Source organism: Myotis yumanensis, unplaced genomic scaffold, assembly GCF_028538775.1.
Source record: "Myotis yumanensis isolate MYYU_CA2020_CCGP unplaced genomic scaffold, mMyoYum1.0.hap1 SCAF_1, whole genome shotgun sequence".
NCBI lineage: Eukaryota > Metazoa > Chordata > Mammalia > Chiroptera > Vespertilionidae > Myotis > Myotis yumanensis.
The window spans coordinates 15,683,690-15,708,363 of record NW_027223752.1 but is presented as its reverse complement, the minus strand read 5'-3'; the positions used below and the strand labels follow the sequence as shown (position 1 = coordinate 15,708,363).

The window sequence follows — 24,674 nt, the reverse complement described above, 5'->3', positions numbered from 1 at the left end:
TAACCTTCCCTGAGATAACCACTTAGCATTTTGAGGTATTTCACCTTTTTTCTTTGCATATATATGTTATCACAAAATTTAGTGTATATATAATTGTCACCAAATTTTCTTTGAGATTACTATTTAAATTACTGTGTAATATTCCATTGTGCTGATGACTTATCAAATCATTTTCCCACTGTTGGACATTAAAGTTGTTTCCAATTTTTCATTATTACAATTAAAACTATAATGAACATACAAATAAATGACCTTTAAGGGGAGTTTTTTAAAAATTGAATTAGGATGACATTGGTTAATAAAATTATGTAAGTTTCAGGTATACAATCCTGCAATACATCATCTGTGTATTGTATCATGTGTTCACCACCCTTCTATCACCATTTATCCCCCTTTACCCTCCTCTACATCCCCCTCCCCACCCCAAGGGAACTTGGTGTATCAAACACGACCAACCTTTATTATTTCTCCTTGGGGGGAGGGTGGGGATGGGGGTTGAGGGGCACAGCAGGGGGAGTGGGTAGAAGGGTAGAAGGTGAGGAAAGATCACAACGTGACCCAAGGTGTACACTAGTCCCTAGGTTCCAAAAAGCCCCATTTTAATGAAGACTTCCTGAATTAATACACGTGGTCTTTTGTTTCTCTCTCTATTGAATGCTAGTGACAGTGTGAGACTGAGTAGGACGAGTTAAAAAGTCATTACTGGGTGTGTTTTTTTCAAATTCAACCTCTAATGCAGTGTGTAAAACTACGCAAAGACTTCTTGCTGGATTCACCAGCCAATGCTGGTGACTGTGGTTCCCAAATGAGGGCTCTGACGGCAGCCTGGAAGGCAAAGGCAGGCATAGGACTGCTTTCCTTAATGGGAAGTCTGCTACACTTTTCCCGATGGGATGCTCCCTGCCCCCTCAAGGCATTTGGTAGAATAGCTGATTCTACAGAATACAAGTTAGGGACAGACTCTAGACATGAGCTTGAATAGAGCACTATGAAACTGGCAAAACGTAGCCATTTATGTTGCCCAACAACCCCACCCCTTCCCAAAGGAAAAGAAAGATAAGGCAGGCACTCGACTACACCTACCAGCCTCTCCTCTCTGTCCTTTCTCACTCCCCACACTCTCTTTTTCATTCCACTCAAGTCTATGCTTTCAGCTTGTCAGTAACACTTCTGGGCATTGCTGAATTCCAGTAGGGCCCTTAAGAGGGACTTGCTTCTAATAGTCCAGAAACTTTTATTTTTCAGTTAAGTTCCTCGGGTGTTCACTTACCACTTGTTTCTCAGATGCTATTGCTGTGGAGGTGGTAGCGGCAGCGGCAGCAGCAGCGGCGGCAGCAGCTACTGTCTGTCTCCCCAGTCCTGTGGTGTTGGTACAATCAGGTGCTGGGGCTTTAACACCTGGCAGATAGACTGGAGGGGGGCCGGCTTTAGGAGCCGTTCTGGAGTGAAACAGTGAATGATTACAGGGATAAGAAAATGAACGTGAAGGATGCTGACTGGGAGGTCTTTGCTTCCAGCCTGCTTTGAGTTGGTTATGGATGGGAGTAGCTGGGGGATGGTATGGAGGTGGTGGAGGGGGCAAGGGTGGATGGAAGGCCACAAAAGAGTCTAGATCTGTAAACATGGTTTCTGCAGTGGGGGTGCTGTTAACACGACATCTCCCAGACTGTCTCAGTGTCAAGAGCGGACTTTCATCCCCAAAACGTTCATCAGGAAAGAACTTGTGAGGATTCTAAGAAAGATTAAAGAGAAAAAAAGAGATTAGCAGATTTCATAGATGAAAATTCACAGGCTGAGAGACTTAGTGAGGACCTAAGAAAACCACATTCTGCAGAGTAAGAGGCGTAACATATTTTTCTAGGCCACAGGCTTCCAGGAAAAAATTACCTGAGTAGTACAAAGGAGAGAGTGCAGCCTCTGTAGCCTAGCACGCACACAGCCATCAAAAAGAGCTACTTCACTGATTATTCCAGTAAGCAGGCCAGTAATCTCATGAAAGATCATCTCTACATATAAACAGGTAATATGCAAATTAGCTGGGCATCACAACCGGCTCGAGGAGGCTGCATCACGACCGCTCAGCAGGAGCTGCGTGTGCAGATGGGCGGGAGGGGACTGTGTGCCGCACCCAGCCCCAGCGGACACACACACACCAGGGGTGGGGCGTGCTCTGAGCTGTGACACACACCCCAGGGGTTGGAGCGTGCTCCGAGCAGCCGCACGGTGTGGCTTGGAGCATGCCCCCACCCCAGCAGACACACACACACCAGGGGTGGGTGCGTACTCTGAGCAGCTGCTCGGAGCACACCCCTAGTGGGTGGCGGCAGCAGCCAGAGCGAAGCAGCCCAGGTCCTGGGTGCCGGAGGGAAACTGGTGCCAGCAGCCAAGGGAAGGCAGGCCTACTCTTGCACGAATCTTCGTGCATTGGGCCTCTATAATAAAAGCCTAAGCGACCGTTACAGCGGAACAACCAGAACAACCAGTCACTATGATGCCCACTGACCACCAGGGGGCAGACGCTCAACGCAGGAGCTGCCCCCTGGTGGTCAGAGCCCTCCCACAGGGGGAGCACTGTGGTGAGCACAGTAGTGGTGGTGGAAGCCTCTCCTGCCTCCATGGCAGCGCTAAGCAGCAGTGAGGTGAGCGGTAAGGAGCAGCGAACAGCAGGTGGTAAGGAGCAAGGGCTCCCAAACTGCGAAAGGGATGTCTGACTGCCAGCTTAGGCCCACTTCCCACAGGCCAGGCTGAGGGACCTCATCCCCGCAGTGCACACATTTCGTGCACCAGGCCTCTAGTGTAATGATAATAATAATAATTTAAAAAGACAAGAGGAAATAAACCCTAATTCAAATATGTCTTTACTAAAAAAATAAAATGACCAAGGTGAGGATCCTGCTAGAACTTTCTGACAATGCATGTGCACTCTCAGGCTGAAATAAAAACTACAAAATACTACTCCTAATTATACAGGGATAATGTTTTGATAAACATTATAAGGGAATAGTTAAATTATAAAACTTTTATGTTATTTAAGATATAAAATTAAGGTATGACTTAGAATGGCAAAGAAAGAGAAATGAATATAAATTAAGACTCTCTTTGTGGGGGATGGAAACCATAACAAATAATGAAAATCAAGAATCTATAAATGGCCTGCTATCTTGCCTAAGAGCACCATACTGGGTTCCCTTCTGAAGACTCAGGGTAAAGGAGTTTGGAGTCTAGGGCAAGAAAACAATTCACTTGATCAGATGAAGTTAAGTCTATTTTAAGTTCTGACTTAGTGGCCCTAAGCAGACTACAGTAGTCTCCCCTTTTCAGGTTTCACTTTCCAGTTTCAGTTATCCTTAGTAAACCAAGGTCCAAAAAGATAACAAAAATAATTCCAGAAACAAACGACATGCAAGTTTTAAGTTGTGAGCCATCCTGAGTGGAATGATGGAATCTTGCATTATCTCCCCCGCTCCCCTGGCCCTGCCTGGGATGTGAATCATCCTTTTGTCCAGCGTCTCCACGCTGTACGTACAAGAAGATATTTTGAGAGAAAGCAATTCACATAACTTACATTACAGTATTGTATATTGTTATAATTGTTCTATTTTATTGTTTTAAACTCTTACTGTGCCTAACTTTATCACAGCAATGTATATGTATAGGAAAAAACATAGTATATATAGGGCTTGCTTGGTTCTATCCGCGGTTTTAGGCATCCACTAGGAGGTTTTGGAATGTATCCCCTGTGGGTAAGGATGCAGGGGGAGAGGGGAAGAGTTTTTCCTGCTAAACAACTCATTTCTTGATTCCAGTGCTTATAGGTTTGAACCATCATAAAAACATTTCTTATAATAAGGGGGAGGAGAGGGAAAACCGGCATCTGGGAGAACTCTAAGTACGAGAGTGGTCAAAACCTGAGTCTAGTGACCAAACTGGGGAGGGAGAGCAGTGGAGGGCCAGAATCTGCTACGTGGTCTTTCATTTCTGTTGGACATATGCACCACAAACTTTTGGCAGTCACCATTTATATGTTTACTGCATATGAGACAAGTTGCTTTATAATAATGCACCTCTTATCTTCACAACAATCCACATGACACACAAGGAAACTAATGCTCAGAGTGGTTAAGTAACTGCTCCAATTAACTGGTAGGTAAGCAGCAGAGCCATGACATGACCCAGTTCTCACTCCAGAGCCTGTGCTCCGTGCACGCTTCCACACTGCCTCTCAAGGTTAGCTAACACACTGGAGGAAGGGAAAAGCATGGCTCAGGAAGAAGACTCGTCTGTGAGAGCTCCTACCACGTCTACCATACAGCCTGAATAAGGAATGACCCAGGCTCCTTATCTGAAACAGCGTAATGAGTTCCCCACCTGCAAGAGCTCTGCAGCAGCATCGGCAAGACCAAACTCTCTCAGCACTCGGATCTGGATTTCATAGCTGACCGTGGCGCCTTCCCCACAGTTCAGTGCATAGGCTCTCTGCACCTGCTCGGTGTGTCGGAGCTCCTGCAGACGTCTGACCATGTCTTTCAAAATGAGGAGACGAGGAACTGGAAGAAGGAAAACCGTTTGTAGACAAATACCTGAGCTACACAAAAGACCACCCATTGGCACAAGAAAAAAAGCATGTGTTTTGTATCAGAATCTTCTTATACATTTTTGATAATATTTTAATTTTCTGGCAACTTCGTACTGTATATATTTTTAATTTTTAAAAATTTATTTATTGATTTTAGAGAGGGAGTGAGGGAGAAAGGAGGAGAGAGAGAGAAACATCAATTTGTTGTTCCACTTATTTATGCATTCAGTGGTTGATATCTGTATGTGCCCTGACTGGAAAATGAACCCACAACTTTGGCGTATGGGGACAACACTCTAGCCAACTGAGTTACCCAGACAGGCCTACTTCTAATTATTTTTTATGGTTTTACAATTTCACTGTGCCCAAAAGCTCTTGGTAATACCAAACAGCATCTGAACTATATTAGTTCAGTCTAATACAATTTTACTTAAAATTCTCTTCTGAGTATCAGGATATTTCCTAAGTTTTTTTTTTTGTTAATCCTCACCTGAGAATCTCCCCCAACAGTTTTAGAGAATGGAAGGGACAGAGGGAGGGAAGAGAGGGAGAGGAAAAGACGAAGAGAGGGAGAGAGAGAAACATCGATGTGAGAGAGAGACATCGATTGGCTGCTTTCTGCACGCGTCCTGATGGGGGCTGGGGATCAAACCAGCAACCCAGGTGTATACTCTTTTTTTTAATATATATATATATTTTATTGATTTCTTACAGAGAGGAAGGGGGAGGGATAGAGAGCTAGAAACATCGATCAGCTGCTTCCTGCACACCCTCCACTGGGGATGTGCCCGAAACCAAGGTACATGCCCTTGACCGGAATCGAACCTGGGACCCTTGAGTCTTCAGGCCGACGCTCTATCCACTGAGCCAAACCGATCAGGGCATCCAGGTGTATACTCTTGACTGGGACTCGAACCCAAGACCCTTGGCGGCAGGGAGGGGTGGTCAATGCTCCAACCACTGAGCAACATAGGCCAGGGCTATTTCCTGTTTTAAAAATGTATTTACTTTTATTCATATAACTCTTTTTTTAAAAAATATATATTTTATTGATTTTTTACAGAGAGGAAGGGAGAGGAATAGAGAGTTAGAAACATCGATGGTAGAGAAACATCGATCAGCTGCCTCCTGCACACCTCCCACTGGGGATGTGCCCGCAACCAAGGTACATGCCCTTGACCAGAATCGAACCTGGGACCTTTTAGTCCGCAGGCCGATGCTCTATCCACTGAGCCAAACCAGTTAGGGCTTCATATAACTCTTGAGTCCTGACTATGCACTAGGGATTGGGCTCAAGTATTAGGGTGCACAGAACAAAGACGTGTTCCCTGTCCTCTAAGAACTCTGACTTTAGTGAAGTAAACCAAGTAAACCAGTAGAGTACAGGGCCACAAATGGTCATGGAGAGAACTATGCAAAGGATACTGAAAGGATTTGGAGGAAGGGACCCTCAACCTGGACTGGAGGCAGGCAGGAAAGGCTGCCTAGACAAGGTGACCCCTGAGTGTAGTCATGAAGAATGAGAGAAAACCAGGCAGGCAAAGAATATGGAGTGAAGGCTTTCCGAGCAGAAGGACCAGGCATGTGTAAAACATGCAAATGAGAGACAGTGCGGCCCAAGGAGTTGGCATGCTAAAACTCAGGATTCCAAAGTGCAGGCAAGAGTATTAAGAAGGAGGGCTAGAAAGATGGGTGGGGCAGATCATGAATGACCCTGCATGACTCTGCATGTCACAATAAGGGATTTGAGTGTATCTTGTGTAGAATGACAGGATCAGATCTGTAATGAGGTAAGTGCACTCTGAGAGTAGTGTCAAGCAGGAGTTGGCAAACTAGGGTCTGTAGGCTACATCAAGCTTGTTGGCTTTTTTGTAAATGAAGTTTTACTGGCACACAGCCACACCCATCTGTTTAGGTATTATGGCTGCTTTTGGCCTACAACATCAGAGTTGAACAGAGTTGAGTAGCTGTTACAGAAACTGCATAACCCACAAGCCTATAATATTTATCATGTGGCATTTCAGAGAAAAACTTTGCCGAGCCCTGGTGTAAAGTCCAGAAGGGGAGTGAGTGAGGTTAGAGGCAGGAACACGGGTTAGGAACATGGAATAAGGCTGCAGCAGAGGAAACGAGGTCCATAGACATTATGAGCCAAACTGACTATTATTTAAAGTTCCTGCTTTGTGCCAGGCAAACCCCTAAGCATATTACTCGTGGTACTTGCTTATGTGTTCACAATAATCCTAGAAGGAGATAACCCCATTTTACAGATAAGGAAATTAATGCGTAGGGAAGCAGATGACGTATCCAAAGTGATATAAACAAAGTGGCAGAGCCAGGATAAGAGCCAATAAGCTAGATAGCCTTTCATTAGAGCAGTGGTTCTCAACTTCCTAATGCTGCGACCCTTTAATACAGTTCCTCATGTTGTGGTGACCCCCAACCATAAAATTATTTTCGTTGCTACTTCATAACTGTAATTTTGCTACTGTTATGAATCGTAATGTAAATATCTGATATGCAGGATGTATTTAGGCGACCCCTGTGAAATGAATGACCCTGCATGACCCTGCATGTCACAATAAGGGATTTGAATTGTATCAAATCCCTGTGAAAGGGTAGTTCAAACCCCAAAGGGGTCGAGACCCACAGGTTGAGAACCACTGCATTCGAGTATGGTGAGCAAGTTAGAATCAGGATAACACCAGAATAGGGTTAAACAACAGAAAATAGTTAAACAAAAGACAAGTCTTATTTTTCTGAGCATATTTAATTGTGAATACGTTTGGGCTTTTGAGATTCAGTTCTAAGATTAAATTATGTTATGTTCAAGTATTAACTCAAGTTGATAAAAGTTACGAAAGTTTCAAAATCTGCACAAGTCAGCTACAGAAATATTTCTCTTCATACTGTAATCCAATGTATACTTTAAATGAGCGGTTCTCAACCTGTGGGTCGCGACCCCTTGGTGGTGGAACGACCCTTTCACAGGGGTCACCTAAGACCAGGGGTCCTCAAACTTTTAAACAGGGGGCCAGTACACTGTCCCTCAGACCGTTGGAGGGCCGGACTATAGTTTTAAAAAAAAAACTATGAACAAATTCCTATGCACACTGCACATATCTTATTTTGAAGTAAAATAACAAAATGGGAACAAATACAATATTTGTATTTGCATGTGGCCTGCGGGCCGTAGTTTGAGGACCCCTGCCTAAGACCATCCTGCATATCAGATATTTACATTACGATTCATAACAGTAGAAACATTACAGTTATGAAGTAGCAATGAAAATAATTTTATGGTTGGGTCACAACATGAGGAACTGTATTTAAAGGGCCAGAAGGTTGAGAACCACTGCTTTAAATAAACATGTAGTGGACAAAACTGAAAAGGTAACCACAGATCAGATGTGGTTCAATTACAAGTTGTCACTATGGCCCTAGCTGGTTTGGCTGAGTGGATAGAGCAGCCTGTGAACTGAAGGGGCCTGGGTTCGATTCCAGTCAAGGGATTATATTTATTATATGGTTTCCAATAGGGGGTGCAGGAGGCACCCGATCAATGATTCTCTTTCATCATTTTTTGTTCTCTCTCTCCCTTCCTCTCTGAAATCAATAAAACACACACACACACACACACACACACACACATATATATATATATATATATATATATTGTTGTCATTATGGCCAGGCTGATGTGGCTCAGTGGGTGAGTGTCAACCCAGTCACCAAGGGTCACAGTTCGATTCCTGGTTCCTGGTCAGGACACAAGCCCAGTTTCAGGTTTGACCCCCAGTAAGGGTGTGCAGGAAACAGCTGATTAATGATGTCTCTATCCCTCTCCCTTTCTCTAAAACAAACCAACAATACAACCATTAAAAAAAAAGTTGTATTATGTCTTTTATTTATCCTTAATTGAAACTGACATTTGCAAACAGAAAACAAATGGTGCCATTTCCAATAATGCTATAGTTTGATGGTTTTTAATAAATCTTGCAATAGTAATTGGCGGGAGTTATAAATTCCTTACCCCATCTGCACTGTTGATTTCCTTATATTAGAAAATGACATTAGGGCCCTTTGGTTAAAATAAACATTAACTGATGTTCAGAAGTTTTTGGACATTGACAGTTACACCTCTACCTATGGCCACTTTCCTCAGAGTTGTATGACATAAGCCTACACTACAATAAAATTCACAGACCAGATCTTGGGAAACTGGATCTTCAGTAAACCAATGGTGATCACATTTCTGGGAGACATAAGCAGACTCAAAGATACAAGTTTATAATGCTATCCCCAATGGGGCTTATAATGTGAAAAATACCCTATGTTGATGAACTATCTAAATTCCTGTAAATCAGTGGTCTCAGGAGTAGGTGGTCTTGCCCCACAGTGTGCATTTGGCAATATCTAGAAACAGAAAAATGTTTCCTAAGGCTTACAAAGGGATGTGTGTACTTGTGTGCTACTGGCATCTCGTGAGCCCAGGGTAGGGATGCTGCCGAACACCCCACAATGCACAGGACAGCCCCACAACAAAGAATTATCCAGCCCTAACTGTCAAGAGGACCAAGGCTGAGAAACCCTGGGTGAAACTGAAAACTGTATATACCTATTACTATAAAATAAAATTCAAAACAAAAAATTTAGCTTATAAGTACGTATTCTTTCTTTTTTTAAACCCTCACCCAAGGACATTTTTTCCATTGATTTTTTAAGAGACAAGGGAAGGAGGAAAGGGGGGAGGGGGAGGGAGAGGAAGAGAGAGAAAGAGAGAGAGAGAGAGACTGACATGAGACACATTGAGTGGTTGGCTGCCTCCTACAGGTGCCCGGACAGGAACTGGGGATGAACCTGCAACCGAGGTACGTGCCCTTGGCTGGAATTGAACCTGCAACCTTTGGGTCTGAGGGCTGCCGCTCTAACCGCTGAGTCAAACCAGCCAGGGCAGCATTTATACTTTGAAGAGAACAATGCATACCAGGTATTGGATCAGGAGAGAATTACCACATATAAAAGGATTACAAAAAGATCAGATTATCCTATATAATAAAAGGATAGTATGCAAATTGTCCCCTCAACTGGGAGGTTGTCTGGGAGTTCAACCAGGGGGCGGGGCCGGCCAGGGGAAGGGAGGGAGTATCTGGCCAGCAGCCAGCAGCCACTAGGGACCCTACCAGTGCACAAGTTTTGTGCACTGGGCCTCTAGTTTAAGTATAAATGCCTAAAACACGTTACGGCCTTACCTGGAATCTCATTGGCTACCACCGAAGGAGGGCTTGATTGGTTACTGCTGATCTGCTGGTGGCTGATCATGTGACAGCACTGTGGTACGGCATTATTGACCATGTAAAGTGTGTCTGGCACATTGGACATTCTAACCATTCGTAAACGCACAAGATCTGTTTGTTCCACCATCATCTCATCTAGCACTGACTGAAAGAACAATTCAGTATTAATAGAATTAGTAAACCCTTCATCTCTGTTAAATAACATTTGGAGCTATATTATTATTTTCATCATATAAAAAGGGAATTACTTCATTGCTTCCAGTGTATGAAGTTTATAATTAGTGGTGAAAGGAGAAAGTACCCCTACCTCTTTAATTTTTAAATGATCTTTTGGAGTGTCTTTGGAAAAAAAAATAACCACTTCTGAAAAGTTTCCTTTCAATTGAAGTATTTAAAATTTACAGGAAGGATATAAAATTAATCAGAAGTAAATTACACATAAAGTTACTATAAAGAAAACATGTATACATGGGCTAAATATCAGATAAAAAAAAAAGCCCTGGCTCACTGGCTCATTTGGCTGGGCGTTGTCCCGTGCACCAAAAAGGTTGCTGATTCCCAGTCAGGGCACATGCCTGGGTTTCAGGTTTGATCCCCCGTAGGGGCATGCAGGAGGCAGCTGATCAATGTTCTGCTCTCACATCAATGTTTTTTTCTCCCTTTCCCTTCCTTTCTCTCTAAAAATCAATTTTTCAAAAGTGCTCAAAAGACAAAATATTAAGAACTGATATTAATTGAATAGGTCTAGCCTTGGCTGGTTTGGCTCTGTGGATAGAGCATCAGCCTGCGGACTGAAGGGTCCTAGGTTCGATTCCGGTCAAAGGCACATGCCGGGGTTGCGGGCTCGATTCCCAGTAGGGGGTGTGCAGGAGGCAGCCGATCAATGATTCTCTCTCATCATTGATGTTTTTGTCTCTCTCTCCCTCTTCCTTCCACTCTGAAATCAATGAAAATATATTTAAAAAATAAATTGAATAGGTCTATAAATAAACCCAGTTGTTAAAAATCAGTTTTAGATTAATCTACTTCACTAAACTGATCAAAATGATATAAATATAAACATTTTCTACTTTTATTGGGGCAATTATCTACTTATGTATGGGTACAGCCATCTGAGAAACGGAAGTTCCAGGAGGACTAGTGATGAACTTACTTTTTGAGACAAAGCAGAATGGAGGGTAGGTCTAGATTATTACAGACCATTTATCCCCAGACTCAACCTTTTGTAAAGGCCTCAGTTGCTTCAGGGAATCTGAGTACTGAATTTACTTTAAAAAGACCAGGCACAACCATTCTGCTTTTTCTCTCTGTTTTAGAATTATTTGAAATGTCAATCAGTCGAACAAAATAAACTCACAAATCCTTTCATGTATCTTAAACTAGGAACTCAGATAATAAAAACAAGATAAATAATTCTATATCCAAACACACACTGTTTTGCCTCTTACTTTATTTCAAAAAGCTTAATGGTGATTTCTGACTTTCAAAGACTAGCTGTTTCTCAAAAGGCCACTCCAAAATTCTTCTGGCTGAATACATCTAATAAAAATTACAGTATTTCATTTTTACATTACCATATTTTCTAGAAGAATTGTTATAATAGTCATAATGCCAACTATTTGCTTAATAGACCTGAAATGTTTTCTTAGTATGTGCTCTTATTATAAACTAAACACAAATTCCAGCAGTCAGCTGGAATGTGTTACAGAAATGTGTTACAAGAAATGATGGCAATTCTTTACTTTATGAAGGAAGACACAATGTGTGCAATCTTCTTGCAGGACATTTTCCCATGCTGAAGATCACAAAATACTGACAACCATTTCAATAAAAAAACAAAAACCTTTCAAGTTAACATTTTACAAGAAAACTAAAATGAGAAAAATGTAAAATGCAATTTAACATGACCTAAATTATAAAAATATGCTTGATAATTAAACATTTCAGAAAAGTATTCTACTGAGCAGTCAAACTAGAATTTATGTTTACTTTCTGATTACTGGACATATAGGCCATTTCCAAATATTTATATAATGCCACAATAAATACTTTGTGCTTACAGTTTATAATACAGTGATCTAATGTCTGAAAATCTTTTTCATTACCTTTGCTTCCTCCACATAGGGAGAGAAGAGTCGAGGACGAACATATATTCCAGCATTTTTTTGCCGTAACCAGGCATTTGACTTTCCACCTTCTGATGTAGGAAGCATATCTGATGGAGGAGTACTAATCAAGCCTCTTTTCATCTTGAAAAAAATTATTTTTTATAAAGGTATTTGCGTAGCACTACAATACTAACATAAAAATAATTATACCTACAAATCAAAATGTTCAAACTACCATTTGTATAAAAATTTAGGAATGTATGTAAAATTTAAAAATACTTCAAATGTTTAATAATATTTAAAGGACTTGGAAATAAAAGGTAGTATAATTTCCCATTTTTTCTCTAAACAGAGGAATGAGGTTTTTAAAACAAGAGCTGTATTAATTAAAAAATGTAACGAGTTGAACTTTCAAAATTCTTAATGAAACCAATTATTTTATTCCTTGCTCATCTAGGAACTGATTCCATCCCCAACTCAGTTCCCTCCCCCCAAGACAAATCAAGAACTAGAGCGCTAGTATCTACAGTACAAGGATATAGGCAGTTGTACATGGTGCTTAGGGGCAGTGACTCTAGGGGAAGGCAGACTTGGCTCAAACCTTAACTCCCCATTTAACAACCTTGTGACCATGACATCTCCTTTTACCTGGGCCTCACTTTAAGGGCTCCTAGATGGCCCTGGAGATGGGACACCACACAACTAACTGTGGTAGCCCTGTTGTTTCCTCATCTATGCCAGGAGAATATAAAACAAGTACCCACAGCACATAAAGTGGCTGTGAGGATAAAATGGGTTTGGTACAGTGCTTAGAACTTCCGGTTGACAGCTATTATTAGCAAACTTTTCCTGGGTGGGGACTTATGTGATAGCCATGGAATTAAGAGTATCAATATATTTTTTCTCAGTCTACTAAACCAAAGTTCTAAAATATTTTTCTAAGTTAAATTCAGGGTACAAATCGGTTTGAGTCTTGGATTTTAAACAAGACCAAACACTGTTTCTACAATCTTATTCTTGTTAAACATTAATAAATGTCTAATTGCTGCATTAGTTAAAATTATTTTTAACTAATAAAATTAGCAGTAGGTGGTATTTAGAGAAAAAACTCCTAACTCTAACCTATTACAACTATAATAATGTTGCTATATTTCCTTTTTTCAAATGAATTTTAATGTAACTGCATTCTAGAATACATAAAATACACATTTTATATCCTTCTTTCTAAAATTATATTCCATTATCAGCATTTTCCATGATGCGCTATTAGTAATTACAACCACTGTTCAGGACAGCAAACTATTCTGTTGCGTAGTTGTACTATAATTTACTTATTTTCCCTGTTCTTAGATATTTAGACTAATTCCAAGTATTTAATGACAATATTATCAATGTACCAGCTATACTTCTCTTATGGGATAGTAATATTATTTCAAAAATCACTGACCTAATAGGTGAAAAAATGATAACTTACTGTTTTATTTTGCTTTCTTTGGGGTATGTGATTACTAATGAGACTGCACATTTTTCTAATCAGAGATTCCATAAATATTTGTTTTCTTCTAGTTTTCCATGTTTCAATTTAATATTTAATTCTTCAATCTAACAGGAATTAATTTTCTGTGCAAATGAAATGAGGGTTTAACTTTAAACAAATGTCCTCCCTTCCCCATTCATCAGTTAGTCTAGCACCACACTGATTTGTGATAGCTCATTTACTATGTTTAATTCTTTTATTAATTAGGATCTTTTTCTAGGCTATTTGTCTTGCCTGTTATGCTAGCATCAGAGATTATAATTAGACTTTTAAAATGTACTTTACATTCTGGAAGAGTTACCCATCCTTAATTATGTTCTTTTTAGGGACCTTTAAAAAACTATTGTGTTTACAGCATTACCTTAAAGTTATAAACCAATGTATGAGGAACTAATATTTGTAATATTTCTCCTCCCACCCATTAATCTGAACAATTCTATTAGTTTAAAAACTCACTTAAAAAATAAAATTAACAAAATCAGCTCCATTAATTTTTAACTGAAATACCATTATAAGATTCATTCAGCCTTTTACCACTGAACCATTCATTCTACTTTCCTCCTGTTTTCTGATTTGTTTCTGTTCTTGAAGAGTCTCCCCAAAGGTAATTTCTAACCTTTCCTTTTTTAATAAGAATATACTTGATCTACACTGACAAATGCTGAATTAAACCCTAAGAAACTATCCTCTTGCAAAAGTAACAATGATATACACATTCAATTCTCATTCACCAAACATTTATTTGTGCTGTGTGCCAGGTATGAGGGATCGGGGGATATAATATAGTACAAAACAGACATCTGTCTCTGACTCCAATGAATTCAGTTTCACAATACTCTGTTAGTATACTTATTTACAATGATAAACAAAGATAAGCCTATACATTTTAGTGCATTTTCTTTTCATGAAAGGGATAAATGAAGACAGACACTTACTGCATCACTTAGGACTTCACTGTTTATAGGTAAGATGTGCTCAACGCGAACAAAAGGTAAGAGAGAAGAAAGGATCTCTCGAAGCTCTTCAATGTCCAGGTCTCGTCTTTTCACACCTCTTTTGTTCACACTATGAGCAGTGCCACTCAGTAAGTTTGGTTCTGTGAGACAGAAAATGAAAAGTCTCCAAGCAAATCCAAATTTTCAGAAGGCTTTCTTCTCTAGTATATTTTCAGTACCATTCTTTATACTTTAGTACACCTGTTTTAAAAAGGGTTATAACTTATGTTTTTTTTTTAATGTTTTTATTGATTTTTAGAGAGAGAGGAAGGGAGAGGGATAGAGAGATGGAAACATTGATGATAGAGAAACATCACTGATCTGAGAGAGGAACATCATCGATTGGCCTCCACTGGGGATTGAGCCCACAATCTGGGCATATGCCCTGTCCAGGAATCAAACCAGTGACCTCTTGGTTCCTGGGTTGACGCTTAACTGCTGAGTCACACTGGCAAGACAAATTATGTTTATATTTTATGAAGTTTAGTTAATAAAAATGTTCTGACAGAGAAAAAGCAAGGTATCAACAGTATAACATTCTTTTATGATTTTCCTGCACTACAAAATAGAGGATTTTTTTCTGTACACTAACTCAAAGGAAAAGATAATAATCTATTAAAATATAGTTTGACTGAGGGCTTTTTCTTAAGCTTTCTCACTTTTGTGACCAGATTTTAGTACAATAAGGACACTGTAGAGCAAGTGCTATTTCTGGTCACTGTAGGTTAATGGTATACTCATTAAGCTACCATTTGTTTAAAAGCAACTTAACAAGATATTAATCTCCTGGCAGCAAAATAAGGTACACTCTAAAATTCTTTGCTAGTCTCTCAAATTTCCATAAAATGGGAATGTTCCTGCATATAAGTGAACCCTTTAATCTCTAACATGTATATTTCCATTGTCCAGAGCAGAGAATAAAGGTTTTCTTTATTGGGTATTAGTAAAAGGGAAAGATTTACCATGCTTACATACATGTAAGATTTACATGCTTACAATACTGAGGTGAGAAAAATTTACATAAATGTTGGGAATCTTTAATCATGTCTTTAATCTAGGGGGTGTATTTTTTTTAAAAGGAGATCTTTATTATTTACCAATATAAATGCCAGGTATTTTGCAAATTCTGTAGGCTAACTGGTATTTCCTTTAAATCATGTGATTGATAGGTAGGAAAAGAGATTGTTTTTGAGAAGTTAAGCGTTTACTGCAGTTGTGTGAAATAAAATTGCCACAAGTGTGTGAAAAAGGTTTTTGTCCTTGCTTTGCTATGATCTGCCTTCATACTTATACAAGGCATTGCTTTTTTAAAAAAAAAAAAATTGTTTTCTTTAGTAGTGTTTTCAAATGGAATCTTACTTTAAACTCCCAAATATGTAACAGCTAAGGTCAAAACCCTAATCTATGAGGGTGACTAAAATAAAGTGTAACCCGGTTTGCTTAGCTTCCTTCTCATTCCTGTAAAAGAGCCTGACATTCTAACCCAATCAGAAAACTATTTTTTTTTTCAACCCTCGCTCAAGGATATGTTTTTAATTGATTTGAGAGAGAGAGAGAGAGAGAGAGAGAGAGGGGATGGGAGAGAGAAACACTGATCAGTAAGTGCCTCAACTGAACTCACCGCAACCTTCCAGTGTATGGGACGACACTCCAACCAACCTGACCAGGGCTGAAAGCTACTACTTGAAGGGAATTTTATCAAGGATGGTCATTATCTGCCACAAATAAATATGGCATTACCAATCTTATGTCAATGAAAAAAAAACACAAAACAAAAAACCTATGGCTATAATGATTATGTAACATGACATACACCCAATTCTTGTTACTTGGCAAACTATAACAATAAAAGCGTAATATGCTAATTAGGCCAGATGTCCTTCTGGACGACTGCTGGTGGCCAGAGGGAAGCCCAGGTCCCGGTGCCAGAGGGAAGCCGGTGCTGGCAGCCAGGGGAAGGAGGGCATACTCTTGTACGAATTTCGTGCATCGGGCCTCGAGTCCTATATAATAAAACCCTAATATGCAAATTGACTGAACAGTGGAATGACTGGTTGCTGTGACACGCATTGAATACCAGGGGCTAGACCAGGGGTGGGCAAACTTTTTGACTCGAGGGCCACAATGGGTTCTTAAACTGGACCGGAGGGCCGGAACAAAAGCATGGATGGAGTGTTTGTGTGAACTAATATAAATTCAAAGTAAACATCATTACATAAAAGGGTACGGTCTTTTTTTTTTTTTTTTAGTTTTATTCATTTCAAACGGGCCGGATCCGGCCCGCGGGCCGTAGTTTGCCCACAGCTGGGCTAGATGCTCAATGCAGGAGCCCGGCTCATGGCTGGAGAGCGTAGCAGCAGTGGCGGGAGCCTCTCTTGCCTCTGCTGCAGGCGGGCAGTAAGGAGCAAGGGGTCCCTGACTACAAGAGGGATTGGGCCTAAGCCAGAGGGCACAGGCCGGGCTGAGGGACCTCCCCGCCGAGTGCACAAATTTCATGCATCGGGGGGTGGGTGGGTGGGGTGTGTGTGTGTGTGTGTGTGTGTGTGTGTGTGTATGCCTAAGCAACCAGAATGACCAGTCCTTATAACGCGCACTGACCACCAGGGGCAGACACTCAACGCAGGAGCTGCCCCCTGGTGGTCAGTGTGCTCCCACAGCCAACCTCCCCCAGTCCCTTCCCCGCGGCCGGCAGGCCCAAATTGCCCAATCAGGGCCAGGCCCTGGGTTGGGATAGGAGTGGGTGGTGGTGGGTGCAGCCCCTTTCCAAGAGAGGGCCAAGGGCCGGCTTCCTCCTCAGGCTGGCAGCCAACCACCTGCACCCTGTCCTCCCCCCAGCCGGCAAGTCCTGATCTGCCTGCTGCCCACCTGCCTGCCGTGGTGGCAGCACGGTAGCGAGGGAACCCGGGGGGGGAGGGGGGAGGAGCGGGGAACTGTGCAGTGACAGTGTTGGCATTAGGAGTCCGTTCCTTCAGCCTCCAGCCCGGCGACTGTCACCTCCTCTCCCTACCCCACCGGGGCCTTTGGGCCCTGGGCTGGGGCAGGAAACTGGTGTGGGTGGCAGCGAACACAGCCCCTTTCCCAGGGGGGCTGAGGGCCAGCTCCCTCCTTGGGGCCTGTGGCCAATCTCCCGTGCCCTGTCCCTCCCCGAAGCCAGCAGACCCCAAACGGCCCGCTGCAGAAAGGAAGAGGGTGGGAGGCAGGGAACTGCGCGGTGGTGGCGTTGGCATCCGTTCCTTCCGCACCCGGCCTGGAGACAGTTGCCTCCTCTTCCAATCCTGCAGGTGCCTTCGGCCCCAAATGGCCCGGCCCTGATCGCCAGCCAGACCTAGGGACCCCATCTGTGCACGAATTTCATGCAACGTGCCTCTAGTGTTCTATAAAGCCGCTGTGAACACTGAATCACTGCTCCTAAGGGAAACACAGGGGTAGGTTGCAGGGAGCCTCTGGTCACATTTTTGCCAACTGATCAAGATATAACTTTGTCTTGTGTGTGTTTCTGTTTAAAGAAACCTTAGTAACATATATGTTGATTCATTAACACTGAACTCATGGCCAATAGATAACTCATACCTGAACACAGCTTATCTAACATACATTATCTCTGTGAGGCACATCACAGCCTTCGTATGCTTAGGAACATTAGACAGCACTAAGCATTACACTTGGAGGCCATTTTAAACAGTGAGATTACCCCCAAACCTCGTTAAGAATGCAAAAAACATGGCACTAAATACACTGTGAAAGGACATGTTTACAATTATGAGAGCAGAAACAAGAAGGCAAAGCATCATCTTGTTTCAAATTAAGGTGAGAACATATGCATCAGGAGACTCAAATTTTTTGTCACTCTGCACATGTCTGCAAATGCCTATGAAAGTGTTAAGAGTACTGATTTGGGGAATGCAAATACATTTTAGCAAGTAGGTGAATTTGCAAATACATAATCTGCAGGCAAGGGGGATAGACTGTATACTGGCATTACAAAAATGTCCCAAACTAATAGTAATGGTTATTTTATTAAAAATTTCAAATCTTAGAATTGCTAAAGGCTTTTACAGGCCACAGAGAAATAAATGAAATCAAATGAGAAGACTGCTTTTGTTCCCTACTACTTGAATAGTAGTGTATTAAAGAGATATATAAGAAGGTTTGAAGACAGGCTAGCTTGATATTTTTATATATTTAAAAATGTGGCTGCCGAAACCGGTTTGGCTCAGTGGATAGAGCATCAGCCTGCGGACTGAAAGGTCCCAGGTTCGATTCCGGTCAAGGGCATGTACCTGGGTTGCGGGCACATCCCCAGTAGGAGATGTGCAGGAGGCAGCTGATCGATGTTTCTCTCTCATCGATGTTTCTAACTCTCTATCTCTCTCCCTTCCTCTCTGTAAAAAATCAATAAAATATATTTTTTTTAAAAAAATAAGTAAATAAAAATAAAAAAACAAAAATGTGGCAAAACAACTCTATAAACTTATTACTAAAAAACACCGACCATGAACACTTTAAAGAGTTGAACTTTGTGGTATGTAAGTTATCCTATATAATAAAAGCCTAATATGCTAAGTGTCAGTTGGCCGTTCAACCAATCAAAGCGTAATATGCTAATGATATAAGGCTGCTCAACCTCTCGCTATGACGTGCACTGACCACCAGGGTGCAGATGCTCTGACCAGTAGTTTAGCTTCCTCCTGGGGTCCTGCCAATTGGGACTGAGCATGACGGGTTGGACACACCCTGAAGCCCTCCCGCAGTCCCTTCTTGGCTGGCCAACCTCCTGCATCCCTCCCCGGCCCCGATTATGCATCAGTGGGGTCCCTTGGCCTGGCCTGCTCCCTCTTGCAATCCAGATGTTGAAGAGCTGGTTTCGGCCTGATGGCGAACAACCCGTTGCTATGATGCATACTGACCACCAGGGGCAGACGCTCAATGCAGGAGCTGCCCTCTGGTGGTCAGTGTGCTCCCACATTGGGAGTGCCACTCAGCCAGAAGCTGGGCTCATGGCTGGCGAGCTCAGTGGCGGTGGTGGGAGCCTCTCCCACCTCCGTGTCCCCTGAGGGCTCCCGGACTGAGGTAAGGCACATGCCGAGTTGAGGAACACCCCCCCAAGTGCATGAATTTTGTGCACTGGGCCTCTAGTACCTAAATAAAGCTGTTGAAAAATGACAGGGAAGGAAAGTTTGTATTTAATTTTTCTAATTAAAGTTTTTTGTTTTGGGTTCATTACATAGAAATACAATATTCTATGAAGAAAGGAGTACAGGGGGGTAGACTAATCCTGGATATAAATAAAAGAATCAGCTTCCAAAGTTGAAAGCTCACCTCCTATTATGATATTTCCATCTTTTCTAAAGTATTCCCAATTGGAGGCCACTCAAAATTATTCTTTCTCCCTTCCTTCCACAAATTTAAAAATAAACAGCAAATATGCTTTTTTGGGGTAGTCATATATATTTTTTATTGAGGTAAAATTCACATAACATAAACCTCACCATTCTAGAAGAATACTGGTTTTTTAATAAATTTACTTTGTGCACCCATCTCCACTCTCTAATTACAGAACATTTTCACCAACAATAATACTTTAATTATTTCACTTCTACTACTACTGTAAATCAGTCAACATTTAATATTAAGAACATAGAAAGATAACATTAAAAGTATTCTGCCCTGGCCAGGTAGCCCGGTTGGTTAGAGCAGGGGTCCTCAAACTATGGCCCGTGGGCCACATGCAAATACAAATATTGTATTTGTTCCCGTTTTGTTTTTTTACTTCAAAATAAGATATGTGCAGTGTGCATAGGAATTTGTTCATAGTTTTTTTTAAACTATAGTCCGGCCCTCCAACGGTCTGAGGGACAGTGAACTGGCCCCCTGTTTAAAAAGTTTGAGGATCCCTGGGTTAGAGCATCGTTCAGATATGCTAAGGTTGTGGGTTCAATACCCAGTCAAGGCACATACAAGAATCAATCAATGAATGCATGGATGAGTAGAACAACAAACCATTGTTTCTCTCTTTCTTCCTCTAAAAATCAATTTTAAAAAAAGTATCCTTTTAAAGCCGCAAAATATAAGTTTGTGGTATATTTATCTCTAACAAAGTATACCCTCCTCTCCACTAAAGGATTTTGCCAATTGTGAAAATTTTTATTTTCACCAGGCAACAGTGATTATTGTCAAGACTGACATGTAGCATCATGTCAGTAAGCTTTTGGGAAAAACAGTGCAAGCTAATTTTCTGAGCTTACCTCTGTCTGCTATTCTTTTCATCAGCTGGTGCTCACCCCATTTAACCAGATATTTAAGGATATCTTGTTCACTTGCCTATAATAAAAAAATGGTTTATTCTTATTTTGGTGAAATTAGGTAAATGGTTAATTTCATTAATGATTTCTCCTAGGACCTAGGTCATAAAGTAAATACAACATGCAACTTTCCTACCACATTTCACTCTTTACACTGGCTGTCTGAAATGCTCCAGTTAAACTTTTTGTCCATCACTAGCAAATACAGAGATTGTGTTACATGGGTTTTGCCCAGTAATCTCACTCTTTGCTCCAACTAAATTTTTTATTCTTATTTCCATCTTTATTTTTTTCTTTATCGTTTTCTTCACCTATTACAAATTTATTTTATCTTACTATATGGTCTTTATACAGCTGCCTTAAATTCTTTTTGGAACAAGTTGGAGATAAATAAATAAAAATTAAAGATTAAGGATACAGAGTGGCTACTATCCCCAAAAGATAGTCTACTGATTTTAAGACCCTTTAAGCACAATTTGTGAAATGCCAAGGTACCCCTCATTTCTTCATATTTTATCTTAAATCTTAAAGCAAATCTAGGCTGCTCTCCAAGGTTTTTCTAAGAAGAAACATGAAGCTTCTAAAGACAATAACCTGAGAATTGACAAATCCTAACTTCCATGATGCATGCAGTCTGGACAAGACAGTAAAACAAGGTTAATAAACACAAATCTTAGTAAATGAAATCCAACAGGACAACTTTTGTGCTGCAATCAAAGCACAGATACTAAATGAATTATTTAACTTTTCACTGCACTTCTGACTGAGATGAAAGCATTTTATAATTTCTTTAGTAAAACTATAAAAATTAAACGGCTTAATGGGTTTTTGCCTTTATAACATTTAAAACTGTTGTACAATTTTCTGCATAATATTCATACAACTGATGCAAAAGAAAATTAAGCTTGAACATACCTAAAAATATTTTTGCAATATTTTAAATCCACTGTTAGTTTTAATTACAAAATTATAGATAGATATATAAGTCAAGAACACAGAATTTGCTAAAAATTGTTTTGGATTAAAAATAAGTAGTTGAAAACATTATTATACTTTGGTAGTACACATATACAGAGTTTTTCTGAGTATTTGAGTAGATCAAAAATTATTACTACTACTTTATGCTGCTTAAACTACTGTCTACAGTCTAAGTATCTCACACTCCACCAAAAATAAGAAACTGTATATGTATAGTGAATTCACTACTCATGGAAGCCAAGAAAATCACTGTTGGGATGTGCTTCTGACCCTGCCTACTGCCTCAAACCCTTTGGTGTGGTTAGTCAGGACCCAGGAGGGCTCACAATGTTGTTAGAGTGCACAAAGGGCCAGAGAGCCACAAGGCTTTGTTGTACAAATGTGAAGAGGGCATTCCTAGGTAGGATGATCTCCCTAGATGGAAGAATAACAGAGTACAGATGGGTTTCTTGGTGTACATATGAATGACAATGAATCTGAGAGGTGTTTAAATGGTTACCTGTAGGTAGTCAGACTGGATAGCAGTAAGTAGATGGTCTTTGCTGAGCTCATAAAAAACATCCGAAGTCATGACCTGGGAAAATTCCTCACAGAGGAAATGTAAAGCTTGTCGGTGCACCCATTTGGAGCCATATGGATGAGAGCTCCACTTGAGGATGGCAATTAAGGTATCTAATGAGATGCTCTCAGCAATGATATCCTCACAGCCTAAAAAAGAAGGCAAATACTTCTTGAGATTAATCATAAATATTACTCAATGAACATTAGTGTGTTTGACACTATACCTAAAAGTAGCCATAGTAAAAAAGAACAAGGAGATAAATAAAATCTCATGGAAATCACCAAGACTTGGTGGGATGGGGTAATAATAAGTAACAATAGACTATGACTTCTATAGGAAATCTGCTGTTAAAGAGTCAGATCCATAGAAAAAGGCAGGGAATCCTCACAATTGTTTAAGAAAATAAACATCTATGTGAAAATCCCCAGGATATTGAACCAAAGGGGAAAGAAAATTAGGTAGAAATGATAGAGCTATAGGAATTTGCCAGAGGAAGGATATGGATGACAACTGACTGACCACAAGAACCTGCACTTGCAAAGAAGGTGGGCTATCTTCTTTGAACTATGAGGACATCTGCTCTTTGTATTACCCTAATAAAAAAAACTTGCACTTTGACAGTTTAATCCCTCAGAATACAAATAAAATTTTGCAGTTTGATGCTCATCTGGGATTAATTCTGGTGAATTATAAAGGAATAAGTAGTTTAAGTGAAAAGGAGAAAAGGATCAGGATCCTGGAGAGAGTGACTTAAGAGCAAGAAACAAAGACAGAAAGAAAGACAGGAAGAAAGGAAAAAAGGAAGAAAGAAAGAAAGAAAGAAAGAAAGAGAAAATCCGAGGCTAATCAGTTATTTTCCTTAGGAAAGATCATTCCAAAATATAAAGATAAAATATAAATAAAATCTGAGTGACAAAGATTGTAGAAGAGAAAATGGCTAAAGGTGGTCAGAAATTCTTCATAACTAAGTTTACTAAAAAATAAAAAAGGACCCTGATAATGTGGGGGGTAGGGGAGTGTGAGGACTATAAAAGATAGAGCCAAAAGAAAGTACATCAGTGAACTCCAAATTCTTCCAAAGCTCAGAATTACTGTGAGACCATGAAAGGTGAAGAGAAAGGTAATGAATCCCATTTTCAGGTGACAGATCATTAGTAGCCAATATAAACTCTGCAAAAAGTAATGCTTCATTATTCCCTTTTCTGATATGGTACCAGATAAGGAGAATATCATAGAGAATTGTGCAATCCATCTTCTGCAAAACATTTAACAAAATACTTCCTGCTATTTCTAGATTGTTAGCTCCACAAAACAGGGACTGCTGTCTTCACTCTATCTCTAACACCTTCTTGCACACGGTACATGCTAAATAAAAATCTGTTGAATGTACAAATGAGATCTTTGACGATATAATGAAGAGATGTAGATGGATGACAGAACAATGGTTAACAGAACCATTTGTCAGTAGCACTGATTAACTTGGGGGATGCACTGGCAAGTCTCCGTTTCTGTGATGTTTATCAAGAACTTGAACAGAAGACATGGAAAGTATGCTTCAAAATCTCCAGATGCCCTAAAACTGGGAAACACAGTTAACAACTCACTGGATAACATGACTATAATTGGATAAAATGATGGGTCAAAATGAAGATGAAATATAACTAGGAAAAATAGTAAGTTCTATAATTAGATCAAAGAAAATCAACTGCACAGATGACAAGGGAGAGTTAGCTTAACTACCACCTATGTAAAAATAATATCTGGGTATTTTAAGTGGATGAATGTAAAATGTAACATGGTTGCTATAAAGCTGAAGCAATATTAGACTTTTAAGATATAAGCATAGCCCAGGCTGCTGTGGTTCAGCTGGTTGGGCGTCATCCCGTGCACCAGGAGGTTGCGGGTTTGATTCCTGGTCAAGAGCACATGTCCTGGTTGCGGACTTGATCCCCTGTGTGCAGGAGACAGCCAACCGATGCTCTGCTCTCACACTGATGTTTTTCTCTCTTTCTCCCTCTTCCTTCCTCTCTAAAAATCAATAAACTATTGTTTAAAAAAAAATGCATAAAGTCCTAATCAAAGGAATAACATTGCACTGCTTCCCTGCGGGGTGTTATGTTCTGCTCTGGGCCCTGTGTTTTAAGATGGAGCACTAACAAAACTCCAGAATCCTCAGAGGAGAAAGTTTAAGACTTGTCATAGGAGAAAAGGCCCAGGCAAACAATATTATTTCACTTATGTCTCTAAAGAGAGACTAAGCTATCTTTAACCCTTTGTATGCCATAAACGTCTATAGACACTAAATTCAAAATATCGTGG

At 40.5% G+C, this 24,674-nt stretch overlaps 1 protein-coding gene across 3 annotated transcripts in view; it reads right to left on the bottom strand.

Annotated features, from left to right (window-relative positions):
• LOC139010231 (BTB/POZ domain-containing protein 7) overlaps nucleotides 1-24,674 on the bottom strand; it is a 77,984-nt gene that overhangs the window by 5,379 nt on the left and 47,931 nt on the right. For all 3 annotated transcript variants that reach the window (XM_070414426.1, XM_070414432.1, XM_070414440.1), the window contains exons 4-10: nucleotides 22,293-22,501; nucleotides 20,759-20,834; nucleotides 14,454-14,614; nucleotides 11,979-12,122; nucleotides 9,829-10,018; nucleotides 4,369-4,547; nucleotides 1,271-1,732 (exon numbers count right to left, since the gene is read on the bottom strand). In XM_070414426.1, coding sequence (XP_070270527.1) covers nucleotides 1,271-1,732; nucleotides 4,369-4,547; nucleotides 9,829-10,018; nucleotides 11,979-12,122; nucleotides 14,454-14,614; nucleotides 20,759-20,834; nucleotides 22,293-22,501 — 1,421 coding nt within the window. The remainder of the gene's footprint in view (nucleotides 1-1,270; nucleotides 1,733-4,368; nucleotides 4,548-9,828; nucleotides 10,019-11,978; nucleotides 12,123-14,453; nucleotides 14,615-20,758; nucleotides 20,835-22,292; nucleotides 22,502-24,674) is intronic.